General features: G+C 46.7%; 1 protein-coding gene across 2 annotated transcripts in view; it reads right to left on the bottom strand.

Annotated features, from left to right (window-relative positions):
• Window positions 1-14,613, bottom strand: part of SLC34A2 (solute carrier family 34 member 2) — a 29,237-nt gene extending 14,624 nt beyond the window's left edge. The window contains exons 1-6 of one of the 2 annotated variants that reach the window (XM_068149325.1): window positions 14,540-14,613; window positions 12,904-13,071; window positions 7,414-7,469; window positions 1,401-1,515; window positions 1,164-1,301; window positions 455-583 (exon numbers count right to left, since the gene is read on the bottom strand). In XM_068149325.1, the coding sequence (XP_068005426.1) occupies window positions 455-583; window positions 1,164-1,301; window positions 1,401-1,506 (373 nt within the window). In that variant the 5' untranslated portion in view covers window positions 1,507-1,515; window positions 7,414-7,469; window positions 12,904-13,071; window positions 14,540-14,613. The remainder of the gene's footprint in view (window positions 1-454; window positions 584-1,163; window positions 1,302-1,400; window positions 1,516-7,413; window positions 7,470-12,903; window positions 13,072-14,539) is intronic. The other variant, XM_068149326.1, reaches the window with a different exon arrangement.
• Window positions 14,614-19,839: the final 5,226 nt, after the last annotated feature.

Here is a 19,839-nt window from a genome sequence, read left to right as displayed (position 1 = left end):
GATACCCAGGAGCTCAGGTGTCTCACTGTTAACCACCTCTGAATCCATCAGCAGAATTCAGCCCTTGGGAATGGGTTAAAGGGAAAAATACTTTTCAGTGGTTTTCTCCTTTGAAGGGTCTGGAGGACATTTCCTTGCTGGAGGCTTTGACCAAAAGCACACATTGTTTTTTGCATTTCAACTTGCTGAAATGTCTTTCACAGGGCACAGATTATATGTAAACTGTCACTGAAGTAACAGGACAATAATCCCTACATCTTTGGAACGTGAGAAACAGACTCCCTCAAAGAAATGAAGATCAGGCTTCGGCAGAGCTGCTTCCTTCTGAATCAGCATCTCAACACACAAACCTGTGGAGAGAAATCTCGAAGAGCAGTACTTGCACTTTACTCACTCAGATGAAAGTTACTGTCTCATTCATAGTCCCTTCTTGACATTTTAGACATTTTCATACCTCCCACCAGCTGGAAAGCAGAGCTCAGCACATCCAGAGAGCACACAAACATGTAGAGCAATCCCAGCAGCATGATGAACTTCCCTATCCCGTAGAGCACACGAATGATTTTTCCTTTTCTGTCCAGCTCTGCAAAACAAAGGCATTGGGCATGAGAGGTTGGCTTGATGTCATCTGGTGTTCTGTCTGGAACAGCCTAGTGGCCAAGCAGGGATCACAGAGCCCAAGACAGTGCTGTGACCCCAGAGGGTGATTAAACCCAAGAGAATGCTGTTCCTAATGCAGTGCTAACTGCAGAGGCAGGTAGATCATTCCCTGACTTTTACCATGTAGAAGCTTTTGGTGTGTAACAAAATCTTTATGCAGTCTGAGACTGACCCTTGGGCTTAGAGAGCTATCCCACTGAGTAAAGAAAGACCAGTGAGAACCTAGATATAAAATCATACCAGTTTTAGATGGGTTTCCATATCTCCCTGTGTTTCAAGGAGGGTAAGCAGCATGACTTCCAGATCATTCTTAACTGACTGAATAGAATATCCTCACTCCCTGCTGGGGGAGGCGAGGCAGAGTGCAGAGCTTACAGCTGAAAACTCCTTGACTCTGAAAAATTCAGCTCTGCAGCACATATCACATCAGGAAAATAACAGAGACAAAAAGAGAAGTAATGGACAAATAAATACAGGTAAGTTAATTACTGAGGAATGGCTACCTGACCACTTGACCCCAGTGTCCTGCAGTTCTGGCAGGGCCCATGGGTCTTCTTCTTCTGGCCTTGGCTCATCTATCAAGGCTATTGTGGAAAATGCAGGTTGAATCTCCCCTTTATTTCCATGGGAAGCCACATTGCCTGATGAAACAGAACATTGAAGCCCACTTTAGTTACTTCCCATCTTCTCCAAGGAGCCCCAGAAGTTGTGTGTCTCTGTGACAGGTCAGCAGCCATTACCTTTGTGGTTTTCTCCTTCTTTCCCAGCCATGTTCTGGTTTTGTTTGGATGAGTCCCCAATATAGTTATTGGTTTCAGGCTTTTCCACCTCGGGCCAGGGAGCCATGATCTGTGACTAACAAAGCAGTACCAATTAAAAGGCACATGCAGGCAAAATGCTCAGTTTCCACCAGGGAGAAATATGATGAAGTTTAAAAGAGAGAGCAATGGAATGGAAGCAATTTGTCCTCAAGCACAGCTTTTTGCTAATCTTTCTGAACTGTTCTTTTGTTTATGAAACTGATTCATCAGTTGTTTGTTTCAAATATTCCCATCTCATGCCTGTGGTTTATGTTCACTTTCAATTGTCATGGAGGAGAAGATTCCTCTGCTTTCCAAACCTTAGGCATTTCTTTGATTCATTTTATCCCCTTTCTGCAGTGCAAAATGTCAGAGGACTCTCTTACTTTCTTAGCCCTTCTGCATTCAGCTGGCTGCCTTTACCAGCCTGGTGACTCAGAGCACAGACCTTAGCAAAGAAAGTTCTTCCTAAACACATTGCCTAGTGTGGGAAGTGTATGCTAAACTTGGTGCCTTTATTGGCTCATTCCCATGGAAGCAGGGAGGGGAACCTGACCTGAATAAGGTGGAGGAAGACCCCAGGGTTTCATGCTCCAGGATGGTGCTTGATGAACAACTGGACTACAGCATATTAGACAGCAGTGGCCATTTGTAGGTCAACAACTGTGCCTGTAACTGCAAATGCTGCAGGTGAAGCTGAGATAGTGGCAGCAAGGTCAGGCTCACCCATCTCATGCAGGCTCTCTCTGAACCTCTTCCTTCCTGATCCCTTCTCAGCACATCTAACATGCATTGGAATATTAACAAATCATCATCATCATAATAAAAAAGGACATTGTGTGGCCAAATCCTGCCCTCACAGCTGCAAGCACATATGACAGCTCTAGCCCGGGCACAGGAGGAAGAGGCAGATGTTCCTTGAACCAAAATCTGGGAGAGTCCTTCTTATTTGTGGTCAGGCATTGGGACAGGCTGCCCAGGGAGGTGGTGGAGTCACCATCCCTGGAGGTGTTAAAAAATGTGTAGATATGACACACTGGGACAAGGTTTAATGGCCATGGTGGTGTTGGGTTGATGGTTGGACTCAATGATCTTAAAGGTCTTTTCCAACTGAAACAATTCCACAATTCCATGATTTGCTCCACCAATATCAGAAGGCAGAGGGAGGGACATGAAAAAGAGGGAAGGTGACCATGGGGAGCAAAGGCAACACATGACAATACCTCTACCTTTCCAGGCTTGTAAAGCTGTTGGTTAGCTTAGTCAGCAAGCCCAAAAACTGAGTGGAAAGGATAGGAGAAGTGAACCCTACCTAGAATAGCCTCAACTACAGAACCACCTCTTCCACCCTCTCTGCTCCATCAGCACTTTGTCAGTGCTATGGGCAAAGCTGCCCCATGGCCACCAATCTGACATTGGTGCAGCTGGCAGACTTGCCTGCAGTGCTCCTCTTGAGCAGGGCACCTGTGCCCATTCTCCAAAAGGCAGTGCCAGAGCTGCCCTCCTGCTCCTGCAAACAAGGCTCACCTACATTTAGCAGGCACTCTAAGGGAGTATAATTAGTCATTCATTTAGTCATAATCTTTTGTGTAGCTGATAGTGAAAATGTCTTCTCCCAGCCCACATCAATAAGCCCCACATCCTCCTCCTTAGCTGGGAAGGAAATGTCACAGACCAAATCATGTCTTAGTGTAACAGAGGAGGGTATTGTTCTTTGGCACTCCACAAAGAAAAGACTACCTCCCCTTCCACCTTATCAGCAAAAAATATTCTACAATCCCATTAACAAAAACTATGCCTTGGACATCTGTGGCATGAGATCAAGAGCAGCTCTCAAGACACAAAAAGAAAGATCTCAGAACAGCTGGAAGAAAAATTGGTCTCCCTTGCTTCAACAAGGGTTTCCATTTGCTTGGAGCAAACTCCAGTATTCTCACCCATGCCAGAACAACTTCCAAGCCCCACCCACGCCAGAGCACCTCTGTCTTGTCAGACGAGTTTCATTTAGACATGTTCAGCAGTTAAAGAGCTCTAAAAAAAACCCAAACCTGCTTGGCACTTCTTCAGTGAAATACAATCATGAAAGTGCATTGGAAACTCAGCTGTGAAGCTACACTGACAACATATTCCCCCCGTGGAGAGATACAGAATATGCTGGGCAGCAGCAGCCCCAGAGATGCCATCAGCACTTCTGCAGCTCTTCTGTTACGCTCAGTATGGAAATGAAGGATTCAGACTGCACCATTACTGTATGGAAACTGAGCTGATGTATTCACTGGAGAAACTGGAGCTTCAAAACTTCAGCAGGCAAACAGTCTCTGTGTCTCCTCAATAAACTGCCCTCAGCCAAGAATTCAGCAGGGCAGTTTTTCATAATAACCCTCTCTCATGTTCCTGAGGTGCTCAGGATCCCACAGGTATGTCATGTGATATTATTGGGTTTGCCTTATGGGATTAAATGCCATAGGATGAGAGGTGAGCACTTCTGTGCAGGAAGTTATTCTTACAGGTATGCATATGAAATTATTCACGAGCCCTGGGCAGCTTCAAACTTGGATGCTGGAGGTCTGTACAGCATTTGCCTTGTGCATTTGGGTTTGCAGAGCTGTTACTGGAACAGCCCATTCTGTGAGATAAATATCAAGGACTGATGAAAGCAGAACCCTCCGGATCCTTGAAGCTCTACCAAAGCTGTCAGCTTTCTCCAGATCCCAACTCTTGTTAAGAGGAACAGCTGAGAAGATAGTTTACAGCCACCTGATCCTCTATTTGGTGGAGTCCTGGCCACAGCTACTTACTGTTAATTAATCGCTGTGCTACAAGGATAATCTACATTCTACAGTTTTCCCTTCAAAGAGTTCCTCCTTGGCACAAAGATACCCAAATTAGCATCCTGAGAAAATACTCAGAAGAAAACCAAACTGGGTGCTGTGGAGGAGCAGAGCAGTGCAGCAACAAAACAAACTGCATTGCTCCTTGGCAGCCCACATAAGCCTTTGGAAAGGATGACATCAGGAGTAGAGTAAAAGCCTAAGAAAACTCGAACACAGAGGGTTACTCTTGGACACGGGAGACTTCACTATGCTGCAAAGGGACAGGTTAGAGAATGGAGAGAGGATGGGCTGGTGATGACATGCTCTGCACCAAGGAGCTACGTTCAGCTGGATGCACCGGTCCGGGTCCAAAGCAGCATAGCCACAATTGCTGGATGAGGTGCCCAGAGTGATGAGCTCTGCCCATACCTGTGCCAGCCTAGTTACCTCAGCGTTGCAGGGCCATTTCCTGCCTTAGCTGGCAGGACACTGGCCGGGCTGCTCTCACCCAGGGTGTACTCCCAGAGCTCATGTCTGGATAAGCACTGCTGCCTTGGGTGTCTCCCTGTTCCGAGCTGTGCTGAAATGGGAGCTAATTTCCTGCTGAAAGTGGCAGGTCAGAATATGCTATGCATATTGCAAAGGTCTGAAAACCAATGCCTGCAGAAGCTGTAACCCAGCCCGTTTCAGTGAGCCTCACAGCAAATCCTCTCACACCAGGGTGTGTGCTCCTTTTGTCGTGAGGATAGACTTTCCTCGCCTTCGGAAAATGCTAGCTGTGTGACATCCCCACTAGCTCCAAAAGAAACTGAATCCTCTTGCTCCTCAAGGGAAGAGAGGTGGGAACCAATGGCATTCAAACTCTGAAATAAAATGTGAGGAAGTCAAAGCCAGAGCTGGTTTTACATCCATGCTGGCTCTCTCACTGCAGTGTTTCAAAGAGTTAAAAGTCCCAGCGGAGCTATCTGAGCAGCTCTAGGTGTCATGCAGTTGCCCTGTGTGCATTCCTCAGTGACTCATTGGTCTGTAACAGCAGAGCCTCTGCTGCAAGGCTAGCCTCTCATTGCTCCTTAGTTTTAAATCAGAAAGAGTTGTAAATGTATTTATTTTTGCTGGACTTAACATACAGAATATGACCCACCACGTGGGCAGTATTGTTTGTAGCTCTCCACCCGTGACAGCTCGCTGAAAGGCCACCTTGTGCCTCAAATAAAAACTACGAGGCAGTAAGGCTTAAAGAAACCTCACCTCCAGGGGAACAGATCCAATCAAACCAAGGTGAAACAGCAGGATTTTCAAAACCAGCTGGGGATAACTACAACAACCACTGACACGACCATACCTGTGCCTACAGCTTGCTTACAGCAGCTCTAAACCAAGTTGTGGATCCAGCCAGGCTTTGCCTCTCTCTCAGCCTCTCTCCTTCACCCTCGGATTTGCCATACCAATGCATCACTTTCTTGCCATTCACCACTGTGCTATGGCTTTTATGTTAAAAGGGAATTTATCAATAGCCTCCTATCTGTCTGTGTGACTTAGTAAATATGAATATTCACCACACTTCACAGGAGTAAGCTACATAGCAATCCTTCTTATACACAGTTCAAAGAAATACTGTCTTCTCCCCCCCCCCCCCAAACATAGTTTCCAACAAAGCAGCACATTATGTAGAGACAGGAAAGGGAAGATCCTCAGCCAGCAGGAATTCATTCAGTAGCTTTACATCAGCTGCTAATTTTGCCCCAGAACCTGTTCCATGGCAGCCACAAAGCCTCAGGTGCAACAGGCAACAACTTAAAGAAACCCCAGCAATGATTCAGCCTTGCTAGGAGCAAGTCTTGTCTTTGCTCTGACACCAGCTGCTTCCTTGGGGCTTTTTCTCTGAAGAAGCTGGCAGGCTTGGCCAGGATGTAAACTTTCAGCAATGTAGCAGCAAAAGGGAAGAAAATCACACCTGAAAGCTAAAGACCAATGAGCTTTGTGCTCACTATTCGTTCCTCTGGATCCCTGAGACTCAGTACCCACAAGCTTCAATCTCACACAGAGCCAACCTAAACCAAAACTAAACAAACCAAACCAGTGAAGAACACTAATTTCTAAGCACGTGCAGGAGGAGAACGAATCCCAAACATTAGGGTTTGGGTTTGCATTCACAGCCAAGCAAAGCACCAAACACTGCCACCGAGGAGGCAGAGCCAGGAAACATCACTGAACTACCTGAAATGCCTACCAGGTGTTACAACAGAACAATTCCCTTTTTTGTTTTCTTAGAAGAAAAGGACAGCAATGAAATAATCCCACCACCAACCATGACCCCCAGCACAGCTACCCCAGCCTGAACACAAAGCCACGCAGCGAAGAACCGAGAGAGGAAAGCAGAAGTTAATGGCATTAAAAACAACTTACTGATCAAATGGAAGAGCTGCTAATAAAAGTTACTGAGAAACCAGCTGATTTCTGCCTACTGCCACATTAGTTGAGCTAACTGCATTAGGCTAATGTATTCCTTTTACTTCCGTGTGTCAAACTGGATTAGCATAGGGAAATGTTTCCATCAGGAGTACCCTGCCACAGCCATGGAGCAGCAGCCAGACCTCACACGCTATCTATGCTAACACACCGGCTGACAGTGTCTCCTTCCAATGTTTCATTAATCATATCCTAGACATTTTCCAGTATCCAATACCACTGATGGCTGTGAGGTGAAATCTCACTTCTTTCCAAGCCCAATAGCAGTTAAACCCCACGCTTTCTTCTGCTATAGGCAGGGCTGGGGGGGAGAGTTTTTGACAGCTGCTGATTATTTTTTTTCCTTCTTCTCAATCATAAAAAGTAACCAGGTTATCTGCAGGCAAAAAGCAGAACACCTTGGCTTTAGAACTGTGGTTTAGTGTTATTCTTTTAAAAGCACTTCCTTAAAATAAAAATGCAGCTGAAAGAACTTGAGAGGTGAAAATGCTAACAAGTGGGTGACACTTCATGTGCCACTCCAGTTCCCCACGTTAGCTCTCTGCTGCCATTCCTTGGGCTGCAGAAGCAGAGCTTTGGGTTTGGAGGCTAAACAACTGGGAAGAAAAGAAAAAGAAAGGAAAGAAGAAAAGGAAAGAAGAGAAAACTTGGTCTCAGTTGTTCTTACTTACCACTTCTTTATTCCCAGACAACAGAGTGAGTGGATCAACTGGGCAGCCACTGAAACCTGCAATATATATAGACAGGTGTTGAGCAAAGTTTGCTTTCATCACCACGCACTAACATTCCTATTTTACAGTCCAGAGGCACTGCCTACCTGCAGCTTAATGATCACAATCAACCCTTTTTTAGCAGCAGCGGGCAGCAACCACCACTGATAAAACCATGGGCTAGCTCACACTTATCACATGCTAAAAAATGTCCCATCAGCATTTAAGTACCAGCTGCTGATGGCTTCATGGGAGTGCTGGGGAGCAGTTTGCTCCAGCCTGAAAAAGCTGCCCTCCACCTGATTGCTCAGTAAGCTGGGGTTTGGTCTTGTTGTTGGGGTTTCTCCCCCCCCAATAATATTTTTTCCCCCAAATATTTTGCAATCTCTGCCAAAGGGGTGTGAGGAAGATGTTATTTGTCTGTTCAGGTGCCTGTTAACCTGCCTAGGAGCAGAAGTGAAGGAGTATCAGATAAAAAGCGGTGTAAGTAGGAACCACCACGTAAGAACTTCTTTGAGAACAGAGGATGGAGTTTCACTCTTATCAGTGCCCAGTGTTTACAGTTAAGGCGAGCTCATTAGCATCTTGGCTGTGGCTCTCCTTCTAAATGAGATTTAAAGATGTAAGGACATCTTTGATAATGGCATTCAGCACGCTAGTGAGGAAGAGTATACGATAACTAGATAGGTTATTCACCAGGTCCAGGAGGCTATTGCAGGTGAGAAGGAGCACTGCTGTTTGTTCTGGTGCTGAGCCTGATGGGGAGCTGGGCACTGCTGTTTGTTCTGGTGCTGAGCCTGATGGGGAGCTGGGCACTGCTGTTTGTTCTGGTGCTGAGCCTGACGGGGAGCTGGGCACTGCTGTTTGTTCTGGTGCTGAGCCTGATGGGGAGCTGGGCACCGCATTAGGCTCTGGTGATTTTATTATCTTTGATTATTATTCCTTTCCTGTTTCAACAGGCAGCTTCTACTGAGAAAATAAGTTGTAAAGCAGCAGCCTGGTCAGCAGATCTGCTTTGTCTGCATGTACACGGTCATATCTCCCAGCAGCTTAGTGACTTAGTAACTCACAAAAATAAAACTCTTGCTTTTTGCACCTTTGTGCCCTGCACAGACACCCAGCCTTTGGAGCTGTGACTCAGAACTTACTCTTCACCTGCACTGGCAACAGAAGCCTTTAATAAGAGGTGATGGTAGGAGCTTCCACAGCCCTGTAGGTAGCATCACAATGTGGCAGTGAACTACTCTGGCTGCAGCAGCTCTGCCCCCCCCACACCCCTTGCCCTGGGCATGGCTGATGTTGGAGCCCAAGGATGAAAGTATCCACCATGCCTCTCCCTTCCCAGCTGCAGTTTGCACAAAGATGGCTATGGGAAAGAAACTGATTTTTCTTCTGTGTGGAGAGCAGTCTAAAGTGGAAAGAAGCGATGGAAAATAAACCCAAGGTCCACGTTGGTGGTTCACAGGCTGTGTTTTCCTAACAGAGGAGTGGCTTTAGCACTGCACCTAACAATAGTTGGTTTTCACTGATGTAGAAAATCAGATTAAGTTTTAAACTGGGAATCTTTGTGTTTCTCTGAGCTCTGGCTTCTTCTCTTCTGATTCACTCTTTGTGAAATCCAGCTCTGACAGAGACAAGGTACAAGAAGGGCACGTTCCAGGCACCGGTTAGGGCTCAGCCAGCACACGGTGACGTCTTCCACAGCACTTTTATCCCAGTGCTGCCCATTCCATTTGCTAAGCACAAGCCTATGCACTGATGGTGCTTAGCAATGCTTCAGGAAGGCAGCATTCCTACATCAGCCTTGTTGTATTCCCTGAAAACCCTTCAGAAAATGAAAGCCTGGTTGTCACACAGGCAGGTGATGTGTCATTTCTCCTTGGAAGTTCAGGGTGGACTCTTTGCAAAGTCAGCCTGGAAGAGTCTCCATAAGGAGTTAGCCACAAGGTATGAAGGTGGGAGTCATTTGTCCCAGAAACCTTTCCCTCATTCAGGATAGGAGAAGAATCAGCTGAAATTCTTCACAGGATACCAGGACAGTCAGAGCAATAGTCCAGAGTGCTTGTCATACATCTGGCAGAGATTCAAAGGATGCTGCTGCTAAGAAGTGTAATCCAATGTTCTTTCTTCCCCCTGTAGGGTGTGGGGGGGAAGCAATCGACCTAATTGCAAAAAAATATTCTTGGGGAAGGAATAGTTAATAAAATAAAGCAAGCAAGCAGATGTGAAGGGTTCTGATTTCCTGTCACAAGGGCGCTGGGCTACCCTGCCGCTACTTGAAAGAGTACCTGTGACGGTCAGGCATTTAGCAGGAAGTGCAGGCACAAAAAATGTCTCAAACAGAGAAAGAGAAAAAAATTCCCAGCATGTGCAAATTCTGTGAGAGATTAACTCTGTCCAGTCAGTCATGTGTTGCAAGAAGCCATAACAGAGGCAAGAGTCATGTCTGAAACACAGAGACCTGTGCTAGCAGCTCCCTTACAGGTCTGCCCCCCCAAAGGGGACACTGGCTCTGGAAGTACCAACCCCACTCACCTTTAAAGACTACAGGAATAGAAATAACTCAAGGGAAGCAAAAGAAAGAGTCACCCATCCTGCAAAGCTACCAGAGCAGCCCAAGGTACAGATGTTCACTAATGTTCATATGATGAGATTTGCTCTTTTAGTAGACAGCTTCGAGAGGCAGCCTGAGCGAGCAAGCCTCTCGGCTAGCACCAAGAGAGAAGCTGTCTTTTACTTCAATTCAACAATATGGTTCTACGGTTTTCAGTGCTGCACAAATCCAAAGGATGCACAGCTAGAAGCTTTCTCTGTGTTCAAGACTCTAGCAAACAGCTCCATGGCTCTTTACTGAAGACAGTTGCTGTTGCCCCCCTCGTTTGGAAGCAGCATTTTCGATTTAAACTTGCTCAGAAACCTTTAGGGAACCTTGTTATCTGCGCTGGGAACCGAGTTAGTGTAGATTAGCCTTCCCTCCCGGCTATGTAAAACACAAAGCCCTGATCATTACAGGGAGGTTAGTGCTGATTTCAATATGAATTACAGCCAGAACAGTTACTTGGTTAAGGACCTAACCCTCCTTAGCTGAAGAACAGCTTCCTTCTTTGTAGTTACCTGGAAGGACTTAAGCCCTGGCTTTCTCAATTCTTTGAAAAGTGTTCTGCAGGTCAACATTTTAGCAAAGGAGATTTTTCATGGGGCTGCCCAGTCAGGTATGTTTTGTAAAGATTGAATTCCTGGGCGTTCAGTGGGGATCAATATTTGCAGCAGAGTCTGCCCCTGGCATTATACAGGATGCTCTGATTTTGCAGCACAATGTACCTGCCACAATTTCCCTGCTGCTTAATTGATTTCTTTTCCATTAAGAAGTGTAAATTTTTCTTTGAAGCTTCAGTTGTCTACTTCTAGCTACCCTGTGCTCTCCTGCTTTCAGTGCAATGCATCCCTAGAACTACTTATTTCTGCTATTGTTGGAAGAAGAGCTCCTAAAGCTACTTTGACAGCAATAAGAAAACACCTAACTGAATGCATAAACAACCTGGAGCCTTTCACAGGGTTCTGTATTACACTATTGTGCATTTAGAATAGAGCAGAACAGAACAGAATAGAATAGAATAGACCAGATCAGGTTGGGAGAGACCTTCAAGATCATCGTGTCCAACCCATCAACCAATCCAACCCACCTAAACACCTAACCCATGGCACCAAGCACCCCATCAAGTCTCCTCCTGAACACCTCCAATGATGGTGACTCCACCACCTCCCCAGGCAGCCCATTCCAATGGGCAATCACTCTCTCTGCATAGAACTTCTTCCTAACATCCAACCTAAACCTCCCCTGGCACAGCCTGAGACTATGTCCTCTTGTTCTGGTACTGGCTGCCTGTGCCTCATCTCACAGGAATGATGCACATGAAAAATGAATGAATGGAGTGTCAATAATTAACATCCTTCCAGAGCTGAGTAACAAATAAAGTCATAAAGAGGCAGCATCCAACAGAGTGCATTCCAGGAATGGGAGGGGGATGTGAAATAAAATGTGAAGTGGAGGAGTCACAAAGTTTTCAGACATAAAAAGGCAAAGGAATTATTTCAGGACAGGAAAGGCAGTTTTTATGTCAGAATCATCTGCCAACGATTCTAGACACATAGATGTGTCTGAAAGCAAACCCTTGGTTCTGGTCTGACAAGAACTGAGCAGCCCCTTCACTACAAAAGCAGCAGCTTCTCATTACAACTGTGCCTCCAATGTTTGTGCCAGTACAAATGCACCCCTGGCACACCAGCTAGTGAGGTTATTTTGTTCACAGCCTCCTTACCATTGAAGTCACACATTATTTCACTACCCAAACACACCATTCTCAACACTTACCAGACCCTTCTCAGCATTTACCAGATCACAAGGGGCTTCTCACCCAGAGTCTGCAGGACAGGCACAGGGGGGAGTGGGGTGAATGGGAGCTCTGCCCAGCCCTGCAGAAAGGTGACAAGTGCTTCCTACCCACTCCTGGGGCTAGACACAAGAATGGGATGGGATGGGATGGGATGGGATGGGATGGAATCGAATCGAATCGAATAGAATAGAATTAACCAGGTTGGAAAAGACCTCAGAGATCATCGAGTCCAACCTATCAGCCAACACCATCTGATCAACTAATCCATGGCACTAAGTGCCTCATCCAGTCTCTTCTTAAACACCTCCAGGGACGGGGACTCAATGATGGGCTAAAAGGCAGGGACTAAACATGTTACACGGTAGAAAACAGCACCAGCAGTAGCTTGAATTCGATTTCAGCCAGAATGCTAAAAATACAAATCCTATCACATGCTTTTGGCAACTGAAGCCCAGATAGATTCTTAAAACTCTTCTTATCGCAGGTGCTCAAAGCTTTTCTTGTTTGTGCTGAATGTTTAACTAAAAGGTTCAAGAAATGTCTGTTTAAAAAGCCTCAACCCCAAACCAAAGAGCTGCTGAGGCTTTAGGGTAAGATGTGTTAAACCACAAAAGAAATCCAATATTATTCCCCTCTTGCTAACCTTTCCTCACTCTTTTTGTAGTCTCTCCCCTTACCTTGCCCCCACCCCACACACCCCCTTCTCCTTGTTCCCGGGCACCCTCCCCACCAATCTATATTCCACATCCTACGGTTGCCTCCCACTGTGGACACATATTCATGAATGCAAATAGCATCTTCCCAACAAACAAGTAATGGGGAAGAGGAGAAGTGAAGGGAAACGTGAGAGCTCTTAAATAAATAATAATATTTACACTCTTATGTAAACCTTAATTTACAGATCTCAAAGTAGCTGTTGTTGACTCCTTTGTTATTCACAGACAGCTCAAAGGGTTTGTTTTAAAGCAATTCATTGTTTTCTTCCCACACAGTTTGTTAACCCTTGGCTGACACCGGATGTGGTGCTGCTGGTAGCAGGATGAGCAAATACAATTACCTACAGCCAGCTGAGCTGCAGTGTGCTGAGGAGAAGACTCATCTCACATTGCCACCCTGTCCACTTCTGCAGCAGCCTCCTCCAGCCCGCTGGCCTTCATATGCTGCCTGCGGAGGAGCTCAGGTACAGCAGCCACGCTGGTTTGTCCTCCAGCCAAATGACTTCTGCCTAAGAGACATGTGAGAGAGACTTAAAATGGGGTGGGGGGGGGTTGGCAAAATAAATCTCACACAAACATGCTGCTCTTTCAGGGACCCTGTATGCACTAACCCTGTGTGGAACTGGACATTGCAGATTAAGTATGAAACACATCAAGCTCTAGTTTAAAAGAATACAAATTGTTTTGTCAATGACACTGCTGCTTCTGTCGACAAAGTCTTGGCAGTAACTCCTTTTGGAGCCTTCATCCCTGAAGCAGCTTTTGGACAGCTCTAGGTGAGTGTCCTGAAGGTGAGCTGCTGCCATAAGGGGAGGGAGAAAAGGACCAAAACCCCAAACCAAAGCAACTCTTTTCTTTGAACTTACTTTCCATGCAACTCTGTAAAGATTGCTAAAGTAGAGCTGCAAAATTACCAGCAAAATTAAACCACCTGGCATTTGGTAGACCTCAAATACAGCGACTCTCCTCAACAGAGAGCTCATGACCTGCGATTACCATCTGTTATGAAAGTCCTTGAACATGTCCAGAGGAGGTGAAAAGGTTGGAAGGAATGTCCTGTGAGGAGTGACTGAGGACTCAGGGCTTTCCTAGTCTGGAGAAAAGCAGGCTGAGGGGCGACTTCATCGCTCTCTAACAGCTTCCTGAGGGAAGTGGGGAGGGAGGTGCTGAGCTCTTCTCACTGGCATGCAGCTACAGGGCAGATGGGAAGGGTTCAAAGCTGTACCGGGGGACGTTCAGGCTGGGCTTTAGGAAGCGTTCTCTTCCGCAGAGTGGCCAAACACTGGAAAAGACCTCCCAGTTAGGCGGCACCCGGGCAACGCTCTTGGTAACCTGCTTAGCTTCGTCAGCCCAGATTTGTTCAGGCAGTTGGACTAGGTGCTTGCTGTAGGACTCTTTCAAGTGAATTCTATTCGATTCTATTCCTGCCAGATTAATCAGTAAAGGATCTGAAGTCAAGCCAGGTGCAAGGACAGCCCTCTCCAGCGTGAGCACTACGGCAGTTTTCTGACTGCATCAGGCAAACTAGTTTTGCTGCATAGTTGGGAGATCTTGCAATTAGGAGACATCTCTGTGCCACACACCAGACAAACGGCCTCTGCTTTCTGGAGCCTTCGGCTGTGTTGCTTTTAGTGAAGGATAAGTTTGGTAAGAGATGAATCCCCTTGCTCTGTAGCCAGCCCTCAGAGATTAGACAAGGTAGGAGAGGGTGAACTTATCTCTTAATAGCTCTGCCAACTATGGCCACGACTACAGACCCCACACAGCCTGGCTGCTGTAGGTCTGGCTGCACTCACCACAAGCAGCTGGTGCCCAGGTAGTGTGATTTATTTACATGCAACGCACAGAGATTCTTTAAGGCTGCTGGTGACAAATGCACTGCAGAGCAGAGCAGCTCTCTGGCTCCCCAACATGCTTGCACTGCCGAGCTTGGGCTCCCAGGGGGGCGCTCAGTGTAGCCGAAGCCGCAGATCTTACCAAGAGATGTCCCTTCTGCTGTGGGCGAGGAGGACACAAGCCCCTGGATCTCTCCCTGCTCTTTGGTGTGGAAGTCTCATCCCTGCGGTGGATACCAACTCAGGGTAATATTTATACCTGGTATCTACTGTTGTGCAAAGTGCAGGGGGTGGGACTGTGGTCAAGCCATTGTTCTTTTATCAGCTGCACCAGCACTTGAGCCGTTTTGCAGGTGATCAGTGGAAGAATGAGCCTTCAGGCCCAATTCGGTGGAGGAATGGGGCTCCAGCCTGTTCTGCATTCCTCCCTACGTGTGACATGGCAGCACAGACCCCATCTCTCTACCCAGCCCGCGGCTGCTCACCACGCTGTTTTACACTCTTTGATGCTTCCAGCACAGGTGCCCCTCTTTAGGATGCATGTGGTAAGTGACTTCACTGGAATAAATGCAGCCTCCACCTCTCCACAGCGCAGCTTCTTGTCAGCTGTTGCAAGTCAAAACCCTACCACAGGTGACACACAGCTCCCACTGACTTGGACGACCTTACCTGTAGGTATGCAGGACAGCAGAGGGACCAAGGCATGCGAGCAGCAGCTGCTTTTTAATTGTTTACAGTTCATCTTTTTGCACAAAGATTTTTGGCTCTACAAGGTGTAGTTCAGGTGTAATTAAGGGAGTAGTGAAACCACCATTTGCTTTTCCTAAAGAAGACTGCAAGAGACACAATGTTAACCCGAAGAGGAATCCAAGACAGAAAACATTTCCTCGCAGCCCTCAGCCAACATGCAGTTCCCCCGCCTGCTTCCCTTAAAAGCCAGCAACTGCTGTGAGTGTTGTTGCTGCAGTTAATTACATAAGAGACTTTCGTATGGGGCAAACAAAGCAGAGCTCAAAGGTGCTGAATAAAGATCTGAACCTTTGGGCTCAGTGCTGGCAGAAAGATGCTTGGAGCAGTGAGGCAGGGGAAGGCAACCAGGAGATTTGAACACAGAATCACAGGTGATGTTCTCTGTCCTGCTCTGAAGCTGCATTCACAGAACAGGAGTTTGAACATGTCTTGGGAATGTATCAAGGATACCTGACTCCATCAGTAACTTTTATTTTCCTGTAGCAAACAGGTTCAAACTTTGGCTGATCACTCAAGTCCCAAGCAGAGCTCATCTTCTTCCTGTAAAAAGTGGATGTTGTTAGCTGTTAAAATCATTAGAAAAGATTCCTCTGCACAGCAAAAGATGAATTCACCTCTCTCTCTCTCTCTCTCTCAAAACGACTGATTGACCAACCTCTGGATACTGGCTGCTCTCTAAAGCCTCTTCAAACTTCTAACCCATACATTATGCGTCTTGCTGAGCATGAATTCCCTGCTATAACGTGACCTGCTGAGGCTGTTGCTTTTGAGCGTTGCCAAGGATCTCCATGTTGCTGTGGGAACACAACCTTAACAATCAGCTAATGCACCTTCATTCCAGCTGCTGTGAGACCAGTGAAAACGACAGCATCACAAACCTAAGGCTTCCATTACTCTTCGTGTTTCTTTATTCAAGTAAAAAGCATCAATTAGCACAGCAAGAAGACAAAATTGCTTCTTAATTGTGCTGGAAGGACCATTTTGATCTTTTTCTCTCTCTCTCTCTCTGTTTTTTTAACCTGAAGGTACCAAGTGTCATTTGGCATACATTAAGATTTCAAGAGGTGTCTCTGTTACAGCTGATGTGTAACCCGAGGCTCCCAGAGTTGTAAAACTGTAACTTTATGCTAATTTCACTAAATTATGTATAGCCCATTTACAAATACCTTGTGTGCTGTCCTTGATCCCCACACCACACCTGGACTGCTCTGCTGTTTATTTGTCAGCCTGGACTCCCCAGGCCTCATAAACTGTTACTGGTTACAGGAAATCGGATTTGACTTATCAGCTTCTCCCCTGTTAGTCTCAGCAAGGGTTTTCAGATGCTGTGTACCACAGGGCACTTTGTTTCAGCAGTATGAGAGCTTGGAAAGAGGCTGGAGAGCTTCTTTATTTGACCAAAAATATTACTGAATGAAGCACAGAGCTTGTGATATTCAGAGATAGTCAAAGCAGAGAGCTCAGAAGTATTATTATGCATTCCTTCCCCACAAACTGAAGCCCTTGACCAGATTTAATTGTTCAATGTTTGTGGTTATTCTTTTCACTGGGGCTTAGTGTTGGGAACAATGGCCAGGACCTTTTCCAGCCCAGGAGCACCAAGGACAAGAGGGCAAGCTGTGCCTGGGGTGAAAGCCTGTCCAAGGGGCATGCTGCAGCCTGCTGGGCAAACGGTGATGAGGGTAGGAAGCAGTCACCTGCCTGTGTCCTCTGTCCCACTCTGTGGTCTCTAACCTGCCCCTGCTCCTGTGAGGATGCCAAATGAGCACTGACAGCTGCACCAGGGTCTGGGGACAACCCAGCATCACCTTCTAGACATGGTGCCTGGGGAAACATGCAGTTAGTTCCTGTGAATGGAGAAGTACTGCAAGGAAGCACAAGCCCTGGAAAATGAGAAATGGGAACACAGTGGCCTGGCAAGGCTTCCAGTAGAGTTTCCAGTGTGATTCCAACAACCAAACAAGGGCACAAGGCTTGATACAACTCCCTCCTCTTTTACTCCTAAGTGTTGTCACCTGTTGCAGTTTCTTTCATGTCTGTGACACATCACACACCTGGCTGCAAAAATGAAGCACCCTTTGGTAGGAGGTCAGTACAGAGATGAAGAGATCAAACCATCCCAGCTTGGGAGGGAGACAGAGCTTGTACAACCCATGCACATGGAGCTAAGAACTTTCCCTAGGCTTGGAGCTAAGAAATGCCTTTCAGAGTGTCATCACCTCAGCTGCTGAGACACTTGTCAGCACATGAGAGCACACTGTACCGAGGAGTGTGGTGGCTGGAAACCCTTATTCCCCAAGTGCAGCTGCACACACAGCAGTGTGTCAGAGATGCCTGAGAAACAGGCAGGAGGACGCCTGCAGTCATCCCAGTAAATGACACTTCCCTACCTGACAGCAGAGACATTGTATTCAGTGTGTCATGAGGAGCAGCTGGTGGAACCTTCATCACGTGCATCCTTCATCTGATGCCAAGCCACACAGCTTTGCACCTCTGAAAGAGACCTACTCATCTCAGCCAAACACACAAGCAAACTAAGCCAGATCAGGATGGCTAAACTTGCAGTGGCAGGTGGCCTATATCCACTCTGAGATGAAAAGACCTGGAAAGAGGAAGTCTCTGACTATGAGAGAGCTACTCTGTAACCTTTGAATACAACCCCAGAAGCTGGGAAAGCTCACAGTGAAGTCCTCCCACCTCTCCTGGGAACTTGGTCATGCTTGCCAGGACATCTTGAGTCTTGCCCAATACATAAATCACTAGGTAGGAGAACCAGAATGACAGATCTCAGGGAACCTGGGGACGAGAAGGAAGCCTCTCTACCACCTTTTAGCTCCTTCAATTAACTTTGGGTTTCTAACATTTGATTCAAAGCAGCTTGTGTAATGTATTGCTTACACTTTGTGTAAGGGCAGCACAGTTAGACACAGGCTTGCATTCAACAGTAGTGTGCAGAAAGGTAATCAGGAGCTTGGGAAGGAAATAGCTAAGTCAAGCAATTCATTGCATCTCGATGGAACACAATAATACTCCCAGTGTCTCACTGGGAATATGTTGAGGGCTTTGTCATTTCACTGCTTCAAGAGTGGAGCAGATCACTCAAGTTGATTTTCTGAAGCACTGCCTAAAATCCCAAGCAGTCGGGAAAGGAAGTTAGAGTTGGAGGCAGGCATTTGGGACCTTCTGCTTCTTAGGGGATGCTGATTTGTCCAAACCTTTTTTTTTTGTGATTCATAATGATAAAACTCCTGAAAGAAAGGTTTCTTGAACCAGGAGTGGGACTGCTGCTCCAAAAAGAGGAAAGGTTTGTGGAATGTGAGCCCAGAGAGTTTAGCTCATGAGTAACTCCCAGCGAGGCTTGTCTGGGCTTCCTCCTCTAACCACATGCAAACTTCTGGACAGGGTCATTTGAATAGGAATTGCTGGGGTCAGGAGCTACTTGAGCTCGTTTTAACTTGAAAAGATTAGGAGTTGATACAGAATCAATGAATATCCTTACAAATTGCTGACAGCTGTAGTTCACTAACCTCCACACAGGGACTCCTTTCAACCTCTGGATAAGAAAACTATAAAAGCACTAAACAATACTCAGAGGCCTGGGCCAGTCTACCTTCAGGTACTGGTATGGGGCCAGCTCTTTAGGCAGCTTCTCAGTGCATGTGCTCAAGCAAAAGAATTGCAGGTTTCTCATCACACAGGCTGAGAACACACAACATTCGCCGGCGCTGCAGAAAGTCTCGGAGGCAATCTGGAAGATGCAGCAGAGAGAAAGGCACAGTAAGAATGTTTGCCACCCATAAAGAGGAGAGAAACCACTGGGAAGGGCAGGAGAGCACATGGCTGCGTGCTTGGTTTAAGATTACGATTAGAAAAGTCATCCAAACACCCTGGAAGCATGTGAAAAAGAGAGGCACCGAGACAGCTACATTTAGCCTCACCAGCTTGCCCTTGCTAGTTTGCAGTCAATCACAATCAATGGGGAGAGAATGGCCCTTCTGGGTGCTCAGAAGCTAGCAACACACCGCAGCACTCCTACAAAAGCAGCTTTCCCCCAGCCCTGCTAGCTGAAGAGGCAGTGAGCAAACATCTACCTATCTGAGTTATTTTCCTAAACTCATTTTCTGAACTAGATCATTGTGCTGTGATCTGGGCTGACTGTTGGGTTATGCCAGGGGGAAAACCTTGGTATCTTGAGCTCCCAGGAGGCAGTGATAAGCATCTTTTGTGGCTGAAGGACTTGATGGCTTTGGCTACAGCAGTGGTGAGTATTCTGCTTGGGAAGATGAGGCTTCCTGAGTGTAGGCACTGAGGTAAGGCCAGAAGACAGGAGAAAAAAGCACTATGAATATTCAGGGATGCCCCTCAAGAAGGAGAAGAAAGTGTGTCTGGGGAAATCCCAGGTGTGGTACAGGCTGGGCTGCAGTCTGAGCTTGCTGCCTGCACTTACAGAGGTCTGAGGGATATTTCCATGCCTTAGGCTTGGGGACCTCCTGCCAAACTAGCTCCAGAACCAAAACAGTGTAACAGCATCACCCAAGGAGTGCTGCAGAAGCCACTGTACCTAGTCTGGAGACAGTGGCATCCTACAGCAGCAATACCCTTCAGGTGCCCTTGTGCTGCAGCCACACTGGCTCACCCCTCTGGGAGGGTTCAGCCAGGATGATGCAGGGAGCTTTGCAAACACCAGCAGTT

This window comes from Melanerpes formicivorus, unplaced genomic scaffold, assembly GCF_026170545.1.
Source record: "Melanerpes formicivorus ecotype bairdi unplaced genomic scaffold, bMelFor1.0.p_v2 SCAF_18, whole genome shotgun sequence".
Classification (NCBI taxonomy): domain Eukaryota; kingdom Metazoa; phylum Chordata; class Aves; order Piciformes; family Picidae; genus Melanerpes; species Melanerpes formicivorus.
The sequence above is the reverse complement of the archived record's forward strand: the minus strand, read 5'-3'. Positions and strand labels throughout refer to the sequence as shown.